The sequence below is a fragment of the Ranitomeya imitator genome, chromosome 1 (genome assembly GCF_032444005.1).
Source record: "Ranitomeya imitator isolate aRanImi1 chromosome 1, aRanImi1.pri, whole genome shotgun sequence".
In the NCBI taxonomy this organism is placed as follows: Eukaryota; Metazoa; Chordata; class Amphibia; order Anura; family Dendrobatidae; genus Ranitomeya; species Ranitomeya imitator.
The window spans coordinates 599,699,559-599,720,389 of record NC_091282.1 but is presented as its reverse complement, the minus strand read 5'-3'; the positions used below and the strand labels follow the sequence as shown (position 1 = coordinate 599,720,389).

The following is a 20,831-nucleotide window of genomic DNA, read 5'->3' as shown; positions in this document are numbered from 1 at the left end:
ATCATCCCCTATACTATGTAATATGTATAGGATTACCAAGGATCACTAGATTTCCATCTTGTATTCTAGATGTATGATATTAGCTGGGATTACTATGCAATGTTCTCATATATAGGATTACTGGGGATCACTAGATTTCTATGTTGTATTCTAGATGTATGAGATTAGCTTGGATCACTAGATTACTTTGTAATATTCTCATGTATAGGATTACAGGAGATCACTAGATTTCCATGTTGTATTCTAGATATATGATTAGCTGGGATCACTAGATTACTTTGTAATATTCTTATGTATAGCATTACAGGGGATCACTAGATTTCCATGATGCATTCTAGATAGGAGATTAGCTGGGATCACTATATTACTACGTAATATTCTCATGTATAGGATTATCGGGGATCAGTAGATTTCCATGTTGCATACTAGATGTACAGTATGGGACTGGCTGGGATCACTAGATTACAATGTCGTATTCTCATGTATAGGATTACCGGGGATCAGTAGATTTCCATGTTGTATTCTAGATGAATGAGATTAGTTGGAATTACTAGATTACTATGTAATATTCTCATATACAGGATTACCGGGGATCAATAGATTTCGATGTCGTATTCTGGATGTATGACATTTCCTTTGATCACTAGATTACTATGCAATATTCTAATGTATAGGATTATCGTGGGGATCACTATATTTCCATGCTGTATTCTGGATTATGAGATTAGTTGGGAATACTAGATTATTATGTAATAGTCTCATGTATAGCATAACCGGGGATCACTAGATTTCCATGTTGTTCTAGATGTATGATATTTGCTGGAATCACTAGATTACTATGCAATATGTAATATGTATAGGAATACCGGGGATCACTAGATTTCCAACTTGTATTCTAGATGTATAAGATTAGCTTGGATCACTTGATTACCATGTAACATTCTCATGTATAGGATTACTAGGGATCACTAGATTTCCATGTTGTATTCTAGATGTATGAGATTAGCTGGGACCACTAGATTACTATGTAATATTCTCATGTATTGGATTACTGGGGATCACTAGATTTCCATCTTGTATTCTAGATGTATGGGATTAGCAGGGATTACTATTTAATATTCTCATGTATACGATTACCGTGATCACTAGATTTCCATTTTGTATTCTAGATGGATGAGATTAGCTTGGATCACTAGATTACATTGTAATATTCTCATGTATAGGATTACAGGGGATCACTAGATTTCCATGTTGTATTCTAGATGTAGGAGATTAGCTGAGATCAGTAGAATACCATGTAGTATTCTCATGTATAGGATTATCGGTTATCCCTAGATTTCCATGTTGTATTCTAGATGTCTTAGATAAGATGGGATCACTAGATCACTGTTTCGTGCTATGATTGATAGGATTACTGGGGATCACTTAGATTTCCATGTTGTATTCCAGATTTATGAGATTAGCTTGGATCACTAGATTAGATTACTATGCAACATTGTCATGTATAGGACCATATAATGAGAAGAAAAATGATGCAGCACTCACCCTTGCGCTTCTTCCAAGTGTGCTCTTTATTCAGCAAAACATACTATACATAGTATGAACCGGCATACGCAGTGATCTGTGAGGGAGCGGGAGTGAGGAGAGACCGGACGACAGCTGTTTCGCGCTACGGCGCTTCTACAGGTCCATGCTACAGGAGCATGGACCTGTAGAAGCGCCGTAGCGCGAAACAGCTGTTGTCCGGTCTCTCCTCACTCCCGCTCCCTCACAAATCACTGCATATGCCGGTTCATACTATGTATAGTATGTTTTGCTGAATAAAGAGCACACTTGGAAGAAGCGCAAGGGTGAGTGCTGCATCATTTTTCTTCTCATTATATGGTCTTGTACAAAACTCTGACGATTGCATAGCACCACCCGCAGCTCACAGCAAGGGAGACCTCATCTGTCCTTCTGAAACAGATCGTTTAAGCGAATCTCCAATTGCGCTATAGTGAAGCTCTGTGCCGATCATCTTTCTGTTTCTTGGTATAACGAAATTGTCATGTATAGGATTACAGGGGATGACTAGATTTCCATGTTGTATTCCACATGTATGAAATTAGCTAGGATCATTAGATTACAATGTTGTATTCTGATGTATAGGATTAGCCGGATTGTCGGTTGGTTTTCAGTGTGAGATCCGTTGTGAGATCAAAGAGCAGATTCCCATTTGCAGCAACTGACGAATACATTGATCACTGGGATCTTCCCTAGATCTGTGTCTGTGTAGGAGGTAGATATATACAGAGGAATATATGGATATGACAGGACACACACAGGGAGTATGTGGACTCACAGCATGGCAGGCGAGGGCTCTGCAGGGATGTGCCCACCCCTGGATAGTACCACAGACAACACTAAACACTGTATGCCCCGTGCACCTAGTCTCATTTACCCACCTGAACCCTCAGTACGGCCGGTTGGCATCTTTTGGTCGCTTTAGTTGTACTTTGAGCCTCTTCATGCCAATCTGGAAACCGTTCATGGCCTGAATGGCAGCCTGGGCGCTTCCGGGATTGTCAAAACTTACAAAGCCTGCAAGTGAGAAAGAGGAGATGAGGTGAGACTCCGTAGCAGCACAGGACTGGGCACTGCCCACATCTATGGCCAACATGGACTTACCAAAACACTTGCTCTGGTTGGTGGCTCTGTCTACAAACACTTTGGCGGAGATGACATTTCCGAACGGTAGAAACATCTGTAAAATCTCCGAATCTGTGAACTCCTGGGGCAGGTGGTAGATGAATATGTTGCAACCCTCTGGACCTGGCACAGACACACGGTGGTTACTCCATGGACGGGCACAACCATCTAGGTGGTGCCGTGCTGGGCGGATGCCACTTACCCTCTCTCTGTTGCTGCTGCTGCGGAGGCTGCTGTGGTAACAGGGGCGGAGGCTGCGTAAATGCCGGGCTCACCAAACCATAGGCCGCAGGGTAGGCCGCTGCGTATGGACACAGACCGGAGAGGTAAGGACACCAGAGACTTGAACCCCACCACAGTGTCCCAACCTAACCACATCCCTCACCCACCTGTATAATGCTGCATGCCCGCGTAGGCTTGCTGGAGGGGGTCTAGCTGAGTCACCGGACTCTGAGCTGGAAGTAAAGGAAGGTGTGAACAGTTTCTGTGCGAGGGTCCGAGTCCTGAGAATCAGAGGTCGCAATACAATACATACCAGTATTACCTGGGTAGGGGTGCAGACCGTTGGTGTAAATGGCCTCCGAGCTCGGCTGCACACTGCTTTGAGAGGGCACCGCGCTGTACCCATTAACCCCGAGTGTGGCAGGGATGGCAGATACTGGAGTGGCAGCAAGTGTCGGGGGTGTACTGGTACCTGCAGAGACCACAACAGTAACAGGATGAGGCCTGGTCTCTCTGCCCGCTTCATCAACCCCGGAGACACAACAGGCCAGTAATAATTCACCAGGATGACGGCACATGACAAATCAATGCGGAAACCTGATAGCCTGCCCGCAGGATAGTGACCACACTGCCCAGTCTTGATTGTGTCTTACCTGATGACGACGTGATGGGCGTGATGGGAGTAATGGGTGTGGCTATGATTCCATTGGGGTTGATTGTTGCCATTTGCTGCATCTGGACAGCGGCCATGGTTGCCATGGGGTTGAGGTAAGCGCTGTGTGCGGCCACCAAAGCGGCCTGCTGCTGCATAAGCTGGAGGGGCACAAGAACAGAAATGGTGTGACACAAGGTGAAGAAACAACAGCGGACCACATGAGACAGTGGCATCACACGACGTGGCACGACAAGTACGGCGATGTCTAATGACACCCAACACGGCTTAGGACGGTGATGTCTAATGACACCAGGCACGGCTGAGGATGACAACATCAAACAACACATGGAATTACAATAATGGCGATGTATAATGATACCCAGCATGGCTGAGGACGACTATTTCACACGACACACGGCAAGACAAAGACAGTGATGTCTAATGACACCCGGCAAACCTGAGGACAACGATGTCTAATGAAACCCGGCATGGTTGAAGACAACGATGTCGCACGACACGTGGCACAAGGACGGCAATGTCTAATGACACTTGGCACACCTGAGGACAACAATGTCACATGACAAATGGCACACCAACGACGGTGATGTCTAATGACACCCGGCACGCCTGAGGACAAAGACGTCGCATTACATGTGGCAGAACAAGGATGGCGATGTCTAATGACACCCAGCACGGCGGAGGACGACGACATTACACGTCACCTGGACGACATTACACGACAAGGACAATGATGTTTAATAACACCAGGCACGGCTGAGGACTGCGATGTCATATGACACGTGGCACGACAAGGATGGCGATGTCTAATGACACACGGCACGGCTAAGGTCGAAGATATCACAAGACACTGGGCACGGCTGAGGACAACCACAGTACATGACACCTGGACGTCATCACACGACAAAGATGGCGATGTCTAATGACACCAGGAACGGCTGAAGATGATGACGTCACACAACACATGGCACGACAAGGACGGCGATGTCTAATGACACCCGGCATGGCTGAGAACGACAATGTCACATGCCGCATGGCACAACAAGGATGGCGATGTCTAATGACATTCGTCACGGCTGAGGACGACGATGTCACACGACACATGGCACGACAAGGACGGCGATGTCTAATAACACCCGGCACACCTGAGGACAAAGATGTCTTATGAAACCTGGCACGGTTGGGGATGATGATGTCACACGACATGTGGCACGACAAGGACAGCGATGTCTAATGACATCCGGCACACATAAGGACAACAACGTCACATGATAAATGACACGACAAGGACGGCGATGTCTAATGACAACATGCATGGCAGAGAGAGGACAGTGATATCTAATGACACCTGGCACGGCTGAGGACGACGGTGTCACGCAACACTTGGCACGACAAGGACGGCGATGTCTAATGACACCTGGCACGGCTGACGACGACAGTGTCACACGACACTTGGCACGACAAGGACGGCGATGTCTAATAACACCTGGCACACCTGAGGACAAAGATGTCTTATGAAACCTGGCATGGTTGGGGATGACGATGTCACACGACATGTGGCACGACAACAACGGCGATGTCTAAGGACACCCGGCATGGCTGAGGACGAAGACATCACAAGACACCAGGCAAGGTTGAGGACGACGACATTACACGACACCTGGACAACGTCACACGACAAGGATGGTGAAGTCCAATGACACTCGTCGCGGCTGAGGACGACGGTGTCACATGATACAACAAGGACGGAGGTGTCTAATGACATCCGCGGCATGGCTGAGAATGGCAATGTCTAATGACAACCGACATGGCTGAGGACGACCATGTCACACGACACGTGAAACGACTGACATCAATGTCTATTGACACCCGGCATGGCTGAGAACGGCGATGTCTTATGACACCCGGCACACCTGAGGACAACAACGTCACATGACATGTGGCACAAGAAGGATGGCGATGTCTAATGACACCCGACACGGCTGAGAATGACGACATTACACGACACCTGGCATGGCTGAGGACTACGACATCACAGGACAAGGACGTCAATGTCTAATGACACCCGGTACGGCTCAGGACAATGACATTACACAACACCTGGCATGGCTGAGGACGACGACGTCACATGACAAGGACGTCGATGTCTAATGACACCCGACACGACTGACGATGATGACATCACGTGGCACAATTAGGAGGCGATGTCTAATGACACCCAGCACGGATGAGGACGACAATGTCGAATGACACCCAGCAAAGCGCAAAGCTAAGGATGACGACGTCATAGCATGTGGAATGACAAGAACGGTGATGTCTAATGACACCCGGCACAGTTGAGGATGACGACATCACGACAAGTGGCACAACAAGAATGGCGATGTCTAATGCCGACGACGTCACACAACACGAGAACGACAGCTATGTCTAATTACACCCACCACAGCTGAGGACGACGATGTCTAATGACACTCGGCATGGCTGAGGATGACGACGTCACACGACATGTGGCACGACAAGAACGGCGATGTTCAATGACACCGTCATGGCTGAGGATGACGATATCACACGACAAAGAGGTGATGTCTAATGACACCTGTCATGGCTGAGGACAGTGATGACACTCGGGACGGTTGAGGACGATGTCACATGACACAGGGCACGACAAGGACGGCGATATCTAATGACACCCGGCACACCTGAGGACAACGGCGTCACATAATACATAGCACGACAAGGACAGCAATGTGTAATGACACCCGGCATGCCTGAGAACAATGACATCACATGACATGTGACACAACAAGGACGGTGATGTCTAATGACACCCGACACGGCTGATTAGGGCGATGTCTAATGAAATCTGGCACAGCTGAGGATGAGAACGTCACACGACACTTTGCACGACAAGACCGGCTATGTCTAATAACACCCAGCACGCATGAGGACAATAATGTCACATGACATGTGGCACGACAGGACTGGCGATGTCTAATGACACCGGGCATGGCTGAGGATGACGATGTCTAATGACACGCAGCACAGCTGAGGATAATGACGTCACGACACGTGGCACGACAAGAACAGCGATGTCTAATGACACCCAGCATGGCTGAGGATGACGATGTCACACGACACGTGACACAACAAGGACGGCGATGTCTTAATGACACCCGGCACGCCTGAAGACAATGATGTCACATGACATGTGGCACAACAAGAATGACGATGTCTAATGACACCGAGCATGGCTGAGGACAACAATGTCACACGACACATGGCACGACAAGGAAAGCGACGTCTAATGACACCCGGCACGGTTGAGGACAACGACGTCACACCACAGATGGCACGACAAGGACAGCAATGTCTAAGGACACCCGGCACATCTGAGGGCAACGATGTCTAATGACACTTGGCATGGCTGAGGATGACAACGTCAAACGACACGTGGCATGACAAGAACGGTGATGTCTAATGACACCCGACACGGCTAAGGCCGACGATGTCACACGACACGTGGCACGACAAGGAAGGCGATATCTGACACTTGTCGCAGCGGAGGATGACGATGTCACACGACACGTGACAAGATAAGGACGGCGATGTCTAATGACACTCGGTATGGTTCAGGACAACGAAGTCACACAACTTGTGGCACGACAAGGACGGCGATGTTTAATGAAACCCGACACAGCTGAGGACAACGATGTCACACGACACATTTTACGACAAGGAGGCATTATCTAATGACACTCGTCACGGCTGAGGACGACGATGTCTAATGAAACCTGGCACGGTTGGGGACGACGATGTCATACGACACGTGGCTCGATGAGGACGGCGATATCTAATGACACTCGTCATGGCTGAGGACGACTATGTCACATGACACGTGGCATGATGTCTTATGACACTTGTTGCAGCTGAGGACGATGATGTTACACGACACGTGACATGACAAGGACAGCAATATCTAAAGACAATCAGCATAGCTGAGGACAACAACGTCACACGACATGTGGCATGACAAGGACGGCGATGTCTACTGACACCCGACACAGTTGAGCATGACGATGTCACACGGCACTGTCATGAATATGCACACTGTCAGGAACATGAAGTATTTGATTGTGTATTATCACGAACATAGAGCTCTGCTACATCCAAGAGCAGAGAATGGATGCTGTGGGTCATTCCGACACCCCCTCTTCTGCCTGCTGCTATGTGTGTATTTCAAAACCCCCAGAAGAATTTTTATTGCTTCTAGCTGCAAATACCAGGCTCTGTGAAGGCTACTCATTCCCTCCTCCCAACTGGTACTGGTTGAAACTCGAATATAGAAACCAGGAGCTTCTATTGTTCTATTACAGTGATATATATTGACACCGATCTGAGCTAGGGTTATAAGAATTATATATTCTGGATATCCATTGATAGAACTATCAGTCCCTGAAAGGGCAAGCAGCTAAACGCAATGAGTGCAAAGTGCGGATTTCTCAGTAAGTGTATCAGGTAATTGCTCCATATTTACACTTAAAAGTACGCTCCACATGTGGGGAACATCATGAGCATGGTGTCGTACTTATGCGAGGTTCACACAGCAAGTTATGCATAAAAATAGTCACCATAGCTCTGTAAGTAAAGAAGAGGTTTCGGCTTCAAAGTGATGTCACCACACTGGTAGTGCCTGGATTTTGGGCTACAATAACTTAGCAAGACCAGCATTCTGGGAGTGTCTTCTGTCTGGGGTCTTGCTGCTGTGCAGATGTATTATGCATATATGGAAGTCCTTTCTCCTCCATAGCACACGGCCAGTCACAAGCTGAAATGATCTGAACGCTATGTAAGTGTTTTTTCAATTTTAATCCTTTTATTTGAAATCTGTAATATACACATGATTGTCTTCTTTATAATATCTTTTATACTTGGTAAACACTGCCTACCTTTTTATGGAGTAAAATATATAATTTACTAGCTTGTCTCTCCCTGCTCTATAAACGAACTATAGCTTCCTCTGATGCGAATTGCGCTACTGATTTGGGTTGGCTCTGAATCCGATAATCCTTAGGAAATTGGAGCTGGTGGCAGCATACTTTGTTCTGTGCGACTGTGAATCTTTGTAGCGACAGCGGCGTTGATAATTATTGTTCCCACCTGCATGGGAGTAGTTACATCGCCCTCGCTGCAGCGTACCCAATAGCCATTACATAGCAGGTAGCCTTTCTGGCGACTAATTACCCTAGGTGCAGTACCTAATCTGATTGGGGGGTAAAGGGGGTGCTAGAGATTCAAGTTCCAAACCAGAACTGGGAAGTGGCATATAGATAAATCCCCTTCAGAAGGAACCAGGGGCAACCAAACAACCCCGGTTCGTGACAAATTGGTGTGAGTGGTGGGGGTGATAACGGTATCTTCCCCGTGAACCATGACAGATTGGTGGGATCCCTGACATATCTGTTGGGATCCGTGACATATTGGTGGCAGCACGGTGGAATCCATGACACTGGCTTTCGCAGCACAGAGCCACATAAATTCCTCAGCGATCCCAGTGTTGGCACACTGGGCTCACATTACAGCCATATAGCAGGTGGGAGGGAGGGAGAGTGGCTTAGAATTCCAGCCTTCTGCTGGCAGGCACAGGAAACTGCAGCTGAGAGCTCTCTATGTGTAATTGAAGTAATCAGAACTTCTTCCTATTTCCTGACACTCCTTAACTGGGTCACACAGCTACCCCATGTTTAGACGTAAATGTAAGCTAATCTTGTGAGAAGACATGTAATACTTTCGTTGTCCTTCTATGAGCTCCCCCCCCCCCCAAGAGCTATGTTTAATAGAAGATTTTCATAACTTTCCAAAGGTGGCATATCCAGCCCCTCAGTGATGTCACGACCAGAGGGTATAAAATGTTGAACCTCATTTTAGGAGGGGTCTTTTGCCTGGGGAATCAGCCAGAAGAGGCTGTGCAATCTGACCTGATGATTTGGGGAATAGTTCCCCTCCCACAGCCCTACATGGCTTACAATTGTCTGAGAGAACTGTAAGTGCTTTTCATCTTTAATCCCTTTTATTTTGTAATCGTGTACATATTGTATTGTCTCATTTTGTAATATCTTTTTTATACTTTTGTAAACACTGCCTATTTCTTTTTGGAGTAAAAGTTATAATATTTACTAGTTTCAATTTCCTTGCGCTAACCTAAAACGTGCCCCTGAGTCCACCAAATTAAGTCATCGCTACTGATTGGGGTGGATCCTGACCCACTATTAATCATAAGTAATAGGAGCTGGGGGCAGCAAAGTGTCCTGAGCTTTTGGGGAAACTGGCAGCGACGGGCGGCGTTTGATAACTGTATTTCTCGCCTGAGTGGGAGTAATTATATCACCCTCACTGCAGTGTGCCCAATAGCCAGTACATAGCAAGGCAGCCTTGCTGGCGACTAATTACCCTAGGTGCAGTTCCCCGACTGACCTGAGGGTAAGGGGGGGGTGCCAGAGAGCTGCAAGTTTCAAACCGAAACTGGGATATAAATAAATCCCCGACGAACTGAGGAAACCAAACAACCCGGTTCATGACAGACACGTTTCACGACAAGGAGGCGATGTCTAATGACACCCGTCATGGCTAAGGACGGCGATGTCTAATGACACCCGGCACACCTGAGGACAACGATGTCTAATGAAACCTGGCACGGTTGGGGATGACGATGTCACACGACAAGTGGCACGACAAGGACGGCGATATCTAATAACACCCGACACGGCTGAGGACGAAGAGGTTTAATGACACCGACACAGCTAAGGACGACGATGTCACGACATGTAGCATGACAAGAACGGCGATGTCTAATGACACCTGGCATGGCTGAGAACGACAATGTCACACAACGCGTGGAGCAACAAGGACGGTGATGTCTAATAACACTTGTAGCGGCTGAAGACGACTATGTCACACGACACGACAAGGACGGCGATGTCTAATGGCACCCGGCATCGCTGAGAACGGCTATGTCTAAAGACACCTGGCATGCCTGAGGACAATGACGTCACATGACATGTGGCACAACAAGAATGGCGATGTCTAATGACACCCAGCATGGCTGAGGACAACGATGTCTAATGACACTAGGCATGGCTGAGGATGACGACGTCACACGACACGTGGCACGGCTGAGGACGATTATGTCACACAACATGTCACACAACATGTGGCACGACAAGGACGGCGATGTTTAATGACACCCGGCACAGCTGAGGACGACTATGTCACATGACACGTTTCACGACAAGGAGGCGACATCTAATGATACTCGTCACGGCTGAGGACGACGATGTCTAATGAAACCTGGCACAGTTGGGGACGACGATGTCATACGACACGTGGCACAACAAGGAAGGCGATGTCTAATGACACCTGAGGAAAACGAAGTTGTAGTGCCTTTGCCCTATACCCGGTCCACTTCCCGGTACTCACCGGGTGCCTCGGGGCTGTCACTTCTACGCGGTGGCCAGTGGGGACGCCCACTCTCTCGTCCCTTTTCCCATGCTGCCGGCTCCTTCCTCTGCTTCCTGGACACTGCGCAAGCCCGTAGGCCTCCTGAAGCGGCTATGAGGGCACACACACTCCCAGTTTCTTAAAGAGACAGCGCGCCTTTTTTCAAAAATAGGTCTCAGCCAATTGCGGAGTGTCCTGCATTATTTCAGGCACCTCTGCTCTTAGGGTGGTACCTGAGCAACAAGTGTTTCCTGTTGCTATTTCCAGGTTCTCTGTACCTGTATGCCTGTGCTACACTAGCATCTTGCTAATTCCGGTATGTCTCCGCAGTGTGCCTGCCAAGTCTCTCCACATCTCTCCAGTCTACGTCAGTACCTTCTGCGCCAGTGCCTGCCAGTTACAGCCTGTTACCTGCTCCAGCCATTTGCCATCTGCCAAATTCTCCGCATCCCGCAGTTCCGGGTGTCTGTGGTTCGCATAGTTATGCCCCCTGTGGAGCCCCCCCGAATAGTGGTCTTATGGTTCCATGAAAATTTAATTAAAAGAATATTTGCTTCACCATCTGTGCCTCCACTTTCATTCGTTACAGACGTCACATGATACATGGCACGACAAGGACGATGATGTCTAATGACACCTGCCATGCCTGAGGACAACGACATCACATGACATGTGGTACAACAAGGATGGTAATGTCTAATGACATCCAGCATGACTGAAGAAGAGATCACACGACACCCGGCGTGGCTCAAGACGATGACATTACACGACACCTGGGATGGCTGAGGACCACGACGTCACACAACATGACAAGAACGGTGATGTCTAATGACACCCGGTTCGCTGAGGAGGACGATATCTAATGACAACTGGCACGACTGAGGATGAGGATGTCACATGACACGTGGCACGACAAGAAAGGCGATGTCTAATTACTCTCGGCATGGCTCAGGATGATGATGTCACACGACACGTGGCATGACAAGGAGGTGATGTCCAATGACACCCGTCACGGCTGAGGACAGTGATGTCTAATGACGCCAGGAACACCGGAGGACAATGATGTCTAATGAAACCTGGCACGGTTGGGGAAGACAGTCACACGACACATGGAACGACATGTGTCCGACAACCGGCGCGGCTGAGTGACATCACATGACAACCGGCGCAGCTGAGGACAATGACATTACTCGACACATGGCATGGCTGAGGATGACGACGTCTAATGACACCCGGCACGGCTGAGGAGGACGACGTGGCACAACAATGAAGGCGATGTCTAATGACACGGCTGAGTACGACGATGTCACACGACACGTTTCATGACAAGGACAGTGATGTCTAATGATACCTGTCACGGCCGAGTACGACTATGTCACATGACATGCTTCATGACGAAGACGAAGATGTCTAATGACACCCGACACGGTTAAGGACAATGACAGCACACAACATCCAGCATGGCTGAGGAAAACAACATCACACGACACCCGACACTCCTGAGGACAACGACGTCACATGACACCAGGCACGACAAGGATGGCGATTTCACACAACATGTGGCACGACAAGGACGGCGATGTCTAATGACACCCGACACGGCTGAGGACGTCGATGTCACACGACACGTGGCACGACAAGGACAGCGATGTCTAATGATACCCGGCACAACTAAGGACAACGATGTCAAACGACATCCAGCACGGCTACGTCACAGGGCTGAGGACGACAACGTCAAATGACACGTGGCAAGGCTGAGCTTCGCAATGTCATATAACGCACGGCTTGGGCAAGGAATGGGATGTCACATGACATCCACTACGGCTCAGTCACACGGTTCATGTGAGGTCATAGTGGATGGTGATTATGGAACCAGTGGGAATTTCGAAAGGTGACCAGGAAATTGGGGAGGAAACAGCATGAGAAACTGGTATGATGACACACTAGATTGAGTGACGAACTCAATACAATTAACACAGACAGTGAAGCTGGTGATGTCACAGTGATTATGTCATACAGCTACACAGAGATAATTGCTGAACAGGAGAGAGCACTGAATTCACCTGGTCACTTACTGCCTGTGTGTAAGCGCTGTAAGCTCCAAACTGCAGGGCTATGGGGCTGAACATGCCTAGCTGGTTGGCCACCTGCTGCATCCGACGCAGCCCCCGCTCCTTCTCAGTGTCCGCAAACTTTACCACCAGGCTGGAGGAGGCGCCCTGTACAGAGTACAGTGATGTTACAGTGTAAGGCACAGAGTATACCGACATGTTACAAGGTACGGCACAGAGTATACTGACAGGTTACAGTGTACGGCACAGAGTAAAGCGACATGTTACAGTGTACAGCACAGAGTATAGCCACATGTTACAGTGTATGGCACAGAGAATTGTCACATGTTAGTGTACAGTACAGAGTATAGCAACATGTTACAGTGTACATCACAGAGTTATTATTATTATTATTATTATTATTATACATTTTTATAGCGCCATTTATTCCATGGCGCTTTACATGTGAATACGGGGCAAATATAGACAAATACATTAAACATGAGCAGATAACAAGGCACACGAGTACATAAGGAGGGAGGACCCTGCCCGCGAGGGCTCACAGTCTGCAGGGGGTGGGTGAGGATACACTAGGAGAGGGAAGAGCTGGCTGTGCGGCTGTTCAGTAGGTTGAGGATCACTGCAGGCTGTAGGCTTGTCGGAAGAGATGAGTCTTCAGGTTCTTTTTGAAGGTTTCTATGGTAGGCGCAAGTCTGATGTGTTGGGGTAGAGAGTTCCAGAGTATGGGGGAAGCACGGGAGAAGTCTTGGATGCGGTTATGGGAAGAAGAGATGAGAGGGGAGTAGAGAAGGAGGTCTTGGGAGGATCGGAGGTCGCGTGTAGGTAGGTACCGGGAGACCATGTCACAGATGTATGGAGGAGACAGGTTGTGGATGGCTTTGTATGTCAGTGTGAGGGTTTTGAACTGGAGTCTCTGGGCGATAGGAAGCCAGTGAAGGGCTTGACACAGGGGAGAGGCTGGGGAATAGCGGGGGGACAGGTGGATTAGTCGGGCAGCAGAGTGTAGGATGGATTGGAGTGGTGCCAGAGTGCTAGAGGGGAGTCCAGAGAGTAGGAGGTTGCAGTAGTCGAGGCGGGAGATGATAAGGGCATGCACTAGCGTTTTTGCAGTGTTGCGGTCAAGGAAAGCACGGATCCGGGAAATATTTTTGAGTTTGAGACGACAGGAGGAGGCAAGGGCTTGGATATGTGGCTTGAAAGAGAGGGCAGAGTCGAGGATCACCCCGAGGCACCGGGCGTGTGGGACTGGGGATAGTGAGCAGCCATTGACATTGATGGATAGGTCTGGTGGAGGGGTAGAGTGAGATGGGGGAAAGATTATTATTATTTATTTATATAGCGCCATTAATTCCATGGTGCTGTACATGAGACGGGGTTATATACAAAGTTTATAGATATTGTTTACAGTAAACAAATTTACAGTGACAGACTGGTACAGAGGGGAGAGGACCCTGTCCTTGCAGACTTACATTCTACGGGAGTATAGCAAGTATACCAACATGTTACATTGCACGGCACAGAGTATAGTGACATGTAACAGTGTACAGTACAGAGTATAGCGACATGTTACAGTGTGCAGCATAGAGTATGGTGACATGTAACAGTGTACGGTACAGAGTATAGCGACATGTTACAGTGTACGGCACAGTATAGCCACATGTTACAGTGTATGGCACAAAGTATAGCGACATGTTACAGTGTACGGCACAGTATAGCCACATGTTACAGTGTACGGCACAGAGTATAGCGATATGTTACAATGTACAGTACAGAGTATTGTGACATGTTACAGTGTACAGCACAGAGTATAGTGACATATTACAGTGTGCAGCACAGAATATAGTGACATATTACAATGTACAGTACGGAGTATAGCGACATGTTACAAACTCCAGGGTTCTCCCCACCACCCTAGAGTAGTGGTTGTCTCAGCTCCAGGGTTCTCCCCACCACCCTAAAGCAGTGGTTGTCTCAGCTCCAGGGTTCTCCCCACCACCCTAGAGCAGTGGTAGTCTCAGCTCCAGGGTCCTCCTTGCCACCCCAGAGCAGTGGTGGCCTCAACTCCAAGGTCCACCCCATCACCCTAGATCAGTGGTGGCTTCAGCTTCAGGGTCTTCCCTGCCACCCTACAGCAGTGGTGGCCTTAGCTCCAGCGCACACTTTTCCCAGTTATATCCATAGTTTTGCCCCTACACCACAGAGTAGAGCATGCAGACATGGGTGACTTACCGGCAGAGTCCTGCTCCCGTGCAGCGTATTTATGGCCGCCTGCGCCTCTGTGTGTGTCTGAAACTTCACAAATGCACAACCTAAGTGTGGGAGATACCACATTACTACACAACACCGCAACACTGCACTCAACAGCAATCACAGGACCACCGAATACGGTGCCACAGGGGAAGACACAGAGAAGGCAGTCAGTACAGTCAGTCTACAGAACAGAGATTGGTGGTGACATCACAGCCCATAAAGCCCAATACAAGTCAGGTATAGCAAACAGCGTCCAGTGCAGGTCAGGTTGAGCCCACAACGTCCAGTGCAGGTCAGGTACAGTCCTCAGTACAGGTAAGATACAGCCCACAGTACAGGTCAGGTAGAGCCCACACCACCAGGTACAGGTCAGATACAGTCCACAACACCCAGTACAAGTCAGGTATAGTGCACAGTACAGGTCAGATACAGCCCACAACACCAGGTACAGGTCAGGTACAGCCTACAATGCACAGTACAGGTCAGGTACAGCCCACTGGTCCCACTACAGGAAACGTATAGTCCACAGCGCCAAGTACAGGTCAGGTAAAGACCACAGGACCCATTACAGTTCAGGTACAGCCCAAAGTGCACAGTACAGGTCAGGTACAGCCCACAGTACAGGTCAAGTACAGCCCACAGTGCCCAAGTCAGGTAAAGCCCACAGTGCACAGAACAGGTCAGGTGCAGACCATAGCATTAAGTACAGGTCAGGTGCAGGCCACAGCACACAGTACAGGTCAGGTACAGCCCTCAGTACAGGCAAGGTACAGCCCACAGTACAGGTCAGGTACAGATCCCAGTGACCAGTACAGGTCAGGTATAGTCCACAGAACAAAATACAGGTCAGGTAAAGACCACAGGACCCAGTACAGGTCAGGTGCAGACCATAGTGCAGAGTATAGATCAGGTACAGCCCAAGCTACAGCCCCCAGCACCCATTACAGGTCATGTAAAGCCCCCAGAGCACAGTACACGTCAGGTACAGCCCACAGCACTCAGCAGAGGTCAGGTACAGCCCACAGTACAGGACAAGTATAGTCTATAGTGCACAGCACAGGTTAGCTACAGCCCACAGTACAGGTCAAGTACAGTGCACGTTACAGGTCAGGTACAATCCATAGTGCACACTACAGGTCAGGTACAGTCCACAGTACCCAGTACAGGTCAGGTACAGCTCACAGCATCCAGTAAACTTCAGATACAGTATACAGGTCAGGTACAGTGCACAGTACAGGTCAGGTACAATCCATAGTGAACACTACAGGTCAGGTACAGCCCACAGTACCCAGTACAGGTCAGGTACAGCTCACAGCATCCAGTAAACTTCAGATACAGTATACAGGTCAGGTACAGTGCACAGTACAGGTCAGGTACAATCCATAGTGAACACTACAGGTCAGGTACAGCCCACAGCACCCAGTAGAGGTCAGGTACAGCCCACAGGGCACAGTACAGGTCAAATGCAGACCACAGCACCCAGTGAAGGTCAGGTGCAGACCACAGTGCACAGTAAAGAACAGATACAGTCCATAGTGCACAGTACAGGTCAGGTACAGTCCACAGCGCCTAAGTCAGGTACAGCCCTCAGTACAGATAAAGTACAGACCACAGTATCCAGTACAGGTTAGGTACAGCCCACAGTGCACAGTACAGGTCAGTTACAGCCCACAGTACAGGTCAAGGAAAGCGAGCAGTACATGTTCGGCACATACCATAGCGCCAAGAACAGGTAAGGTACAGCCCACAGTCAGGGCCGTATTTGCCACCAGGCACTTGAGGGCACATGCCTAGGGCACCAGGATGCGGTGTGTGTGGAGGGGGCGGCACCTGAGCAAGTTGCTTTTTTTTTTTTAAATTAAAGTCCGGGGTCACCACCTAAACCTCCCACCTGCCCGCCTCCTTCCTTGCAGACATTATAATCACCTTTCTCCTTGGCGCCGAAAGTCCCTGCATCTCTGTCCCAGCGCTGCAGCTTCTTCCTGTGTGAGCGGTCACATGGTACCGCTCATTAAGGTCATGAATATGGATGCATATTCATGACCTTAATGAAAGGTACCACGTGACCGCTCACACAGGAAGAAGCTGCCGCATCGGGACAGAGATGCAGGGACTTTCAGTGCCGAGGAGAATGGTGAGTATGAAAAGGCAGGAAGGAGGAGGATGGAGGAGGATGGGGGGATGGATGGATTAGTCCTACATACAAGATGGGACGGGGGAGCAGAGCCATGCAAACAAGATGGGACGGGGGGAGCAGAGCCATACATACAAGATGGGACGGGAGAGCAGAGCCATGCATACAAGATGGGACGGGGGGGACCAGAGCCATGCATACAGGATGGGACGGTGGGGGGGTGGCAGAGCCACGCATACAAGATGGCACCGGGGGAGCAGAGCCTGACATACAAGATGGGATGGGGGGAGCAGAGCCATACATACAAGATAGGACGGGGGAGCAGGGCCATACATACAAGATGGGATGGGGGGAGCAGAGCCATACATGCAAGATGGGACGGGGGAGCAGAGCCATACATACAAGATGGGATGGGGGAGCAGAGCCAACATACAAGATGGGACGGGGGGAGCAGAGCCATGCATACAAGATGGGACCAGGGGAGCTATGCATACAAGATGGGAGGGAGGAGCAGAGCCATGCATACAACAGGGGGAGCCACACAGCAGGACAGGACGGGGGAGAACCACACATACCGGGATAGAAATGAGGGGCAATATATACCCGGCTTATACTCTAGTCAATAAGCTTACCCAGTTTTTCGTGGCAAAATTAGGTGCCTCGGCTTGGCTTATACTCGAGTATATACGGTATGCAATATATACACATGTATGTGTGTGGCTATATATATATATATGTATATAGCTTTGTCGTCATAAAAGGAGGGGGGCCCAGACACAGTTCTTGTACAGGGGCCCCAAGCTGTCAGTGTCCGCACCTGCCCAGGGATCAATTGTACTCGCATCTTACAGAAGTGAGTACAATTGAGGCTCTGACTGCCAGGTCAGAGTGACGTGAGCAGCGTGATCAGATCATGTGATCAAGCTGCTGACGTCGCTCACTCGCGCTGCAGAGGCAAACACTGTTGGTAAGTGCTCCAGTGGAGCAGAAGACAGCGCATATTAAGTGCACGGGGAGGGGGGGGGACGACAATTGGAGTGGGGATAAGGATATTTATTATGTGTGGGGAGAATTGGAGTGGGGATGGGGGGATTTAGTGTGTGGGGAAGATTTGAGGACACAAAATTAAGAGCAAAGGGGGAGATGGGGAAACAGTATGGGGAATGGGGGCATGTATGAGAAAACAGTACTGGGGAATGGGGGGCATGTATGTGGAAACAGAACGGGGGGATGGGGGGCATGTATGAGGAAACAGTAATGGGGAATGCGGGGCATGTATGAGGAAACAGTAATGGGGAATAGAGGGCATGTATGAGGAAACAGTACTGGGTAATGGGCGGCATGTATAAGGAAACAGTATGGTGGAATGAGGGGCATGTATGAGGAAGCAGTATGGGGAATGGGGGGCATGTATGAGGAAACAGTAAGGGGAATGGGGGGCATGTATGAGGAAACAGTATAGGGAATGGGGGGCATATACGAAGAAACAGTATGGGGGATGGGTGCAGACAGTATGGGGAGCGAACGGGAGAATGTATACGGACACAGTATGAGTAGAGATGTAAAAAATGTATGTGTACAGAGTACAGGAAGTGAGGGTGATGGGATGTGTGCAGACGCAGAATGGGGAGTCAGGTGAGCAGGCAGTATAGAAAGTGAGGGGGTAAATATGAGGAGACAGTATGGTGAACAGGGGGGATGTGAGAGGAGACAGTATGAAGAGGGAGGGGTATAGTGTGAGGAGACAGTATGGGGGGAGAAAAGTGAGTTAGCACAGAATAGAAACTGAGTAGTGGGGGCGTAGCATGGGGGGACAGTGTAAGGGCACAGCCAGGAGGGGACAGTATACCAAGGAGGGGGAGTGTGATGAGAGAGTACAGTATAAATACTGGGCCCTATAGGGGGGGACACAGTGTGAGAAGACAGTGTGACGTGGAGGCCGGTATGGAAAGGAGAAGTCAGTGTGAAGAGCATGTACCATAAGAGGGACAGTGTGGGGGTCATATTTTGTGCAGACAATATAGTGAGGGTGAATTTTTTATTTAGGAGCATTATAATGACACTTGTATCTTTAAGGGCATCATGTGGAGAGATTCTGCAAAGAGTGCAGAGACAAGCTGTGGATGAGAAAAGACACATCACGGGGTCAAGATGAAGAAAAAGAAGGAGAACGACTCCAGATACGACGTCACCTATAAGGTACCTGGATACAAATGTTATTTGTAATACTAACTAACTGTCTGTCTGCAGTCATTCTTTCTGACTGCAGACTTATGACTTCACAGTGCGCACTGCACACTGTCAGAATTCTCTCGTGCTGGCGATTTACATTCATGCAGTCATGCACTGACTAGACATGTGTGGCCTCACTCAATGAAAATGAACTGAGCGAGGCCGGGCACGTCTAGTCGGAATGTGGTCAGAGGTATACAGATCACATACATGTGCTGACATGACTATCCACCAGCAAGGGAGAATCCTAAAAGTGTGCAGAGCATTAGTTGTGAGAATTCAGAAGCTGCGATGTCAGGATTCAGCTCTGCAGGTTCCAGTAGTCGTCACATGGACACCTCACTCATATGCGATTTTCATACTTATGGTCCTGTGACAACGAGCTTCTCTTCTGCTTCTCTCCGTTTTTCACTGAACAATGAGAGCATTAGGGAGAGGAGCTCGTGGGTACATGACTAAGTGCAAATCGCATATGTCCTTGGCGGGGGGTAGGCCAAAATACATTTTTGCCCCGAGTGCCAGAAAACCTAGATACACCTCTGCCGGTATGCTACAGTGAGCGGTGATTACCGGGTCCGGGGGAGGGATGTCTGTGCACAGAGACTGAGGGTGTGCATTTAGAGAGAATGGGGACCCGGAGACTGCCCATCCCAATCTACACCGAAGCCTGGAGCCCTCATTATCATAGGAATATGTCAGTTAATTGTTTTTCTAAAGCTTTATAGTGTAGTTTTAGGTCAGGGAGGGATGGTTAGGGATGAGCTAGCAAGGTGCAGGGACAGGTAGTGATGGCTACTTGCGGACATGTGGTGCGACACTTGCGGTTTTGCACTTGCGGTGAGACAAAAAAAAACACTGCTAGCAGCATTTTTGTCCATTGCTGCAAGTACCGCATTTGCCGGATCGCAGCAAAACCGCAAGTGCCGCATGTGTCTGCAAGTCCCATAGGGAATGAATGAGGCCGAACGCAATGTTGCCGTAAGTGATCTGTTACACGGCAGATGCGGAAAAACTGCCGGATCTGCTGCAAAAGGCTACTTTCACATCAGCGATTTTTGACAAAGTT

The 20,831-nt window shown here is 49.0% G+C and overlaps 1 protein-coding gene across 4 annotated transcripts in view; it reads right to left on the bottom strand.

The window, feature by feature from the left end:
- LOC138681076 (CUGBP Elav-like family member 3-A) overlaps positions 1-20,831 on the bottom strand; it is a 236,133-nt gene that overhangs the window by 35,287 nt on the left and 180,015 nt on the right. The window contains exons 5-12 of one of the 4 annotated variants that reach the window (XM_069768320.1): positions 15,379-15,458; positions 13,141-13,296; positions 3,564-3,723; positions 3,233-3,382; positions 3,078-3,143; positions 2,891-2,989; positions 2,668-2,811; positions 2,445-2,580 (exon numbers count right to left, since the gene is read on the bottom strand). In XM_069768320.1, coding sequence (XP_069624421.1) covers positions 2,453-2,580; positions 2,668-2,811; positions 2,891-2,989; positions 3,078-3,143; positions 3,233-3,382; positions 3,564-3,723; positions 13,141-13,296; positions 15,379-15,458 — 983 coding nt within the window. In that variant the 3' untranslated portion in view covers positions 2,445-2,452. Of the gene's footprint in view, positions 1-2,444; positions 2,581-2,667; positions 2,812-2,890; positions 2,990-3,077; positions 3,144-3,223; positions 3,383-3,563; positions 3,724-13,140; positions 13,297-15,378; positions 15,459-20,831 lie in introns of all 4 variants that reach the window. The other 3 variants (XM_069768328.1, XM_069768335.1, XM_069768313.1) reach the window with 3 other exon arrangements.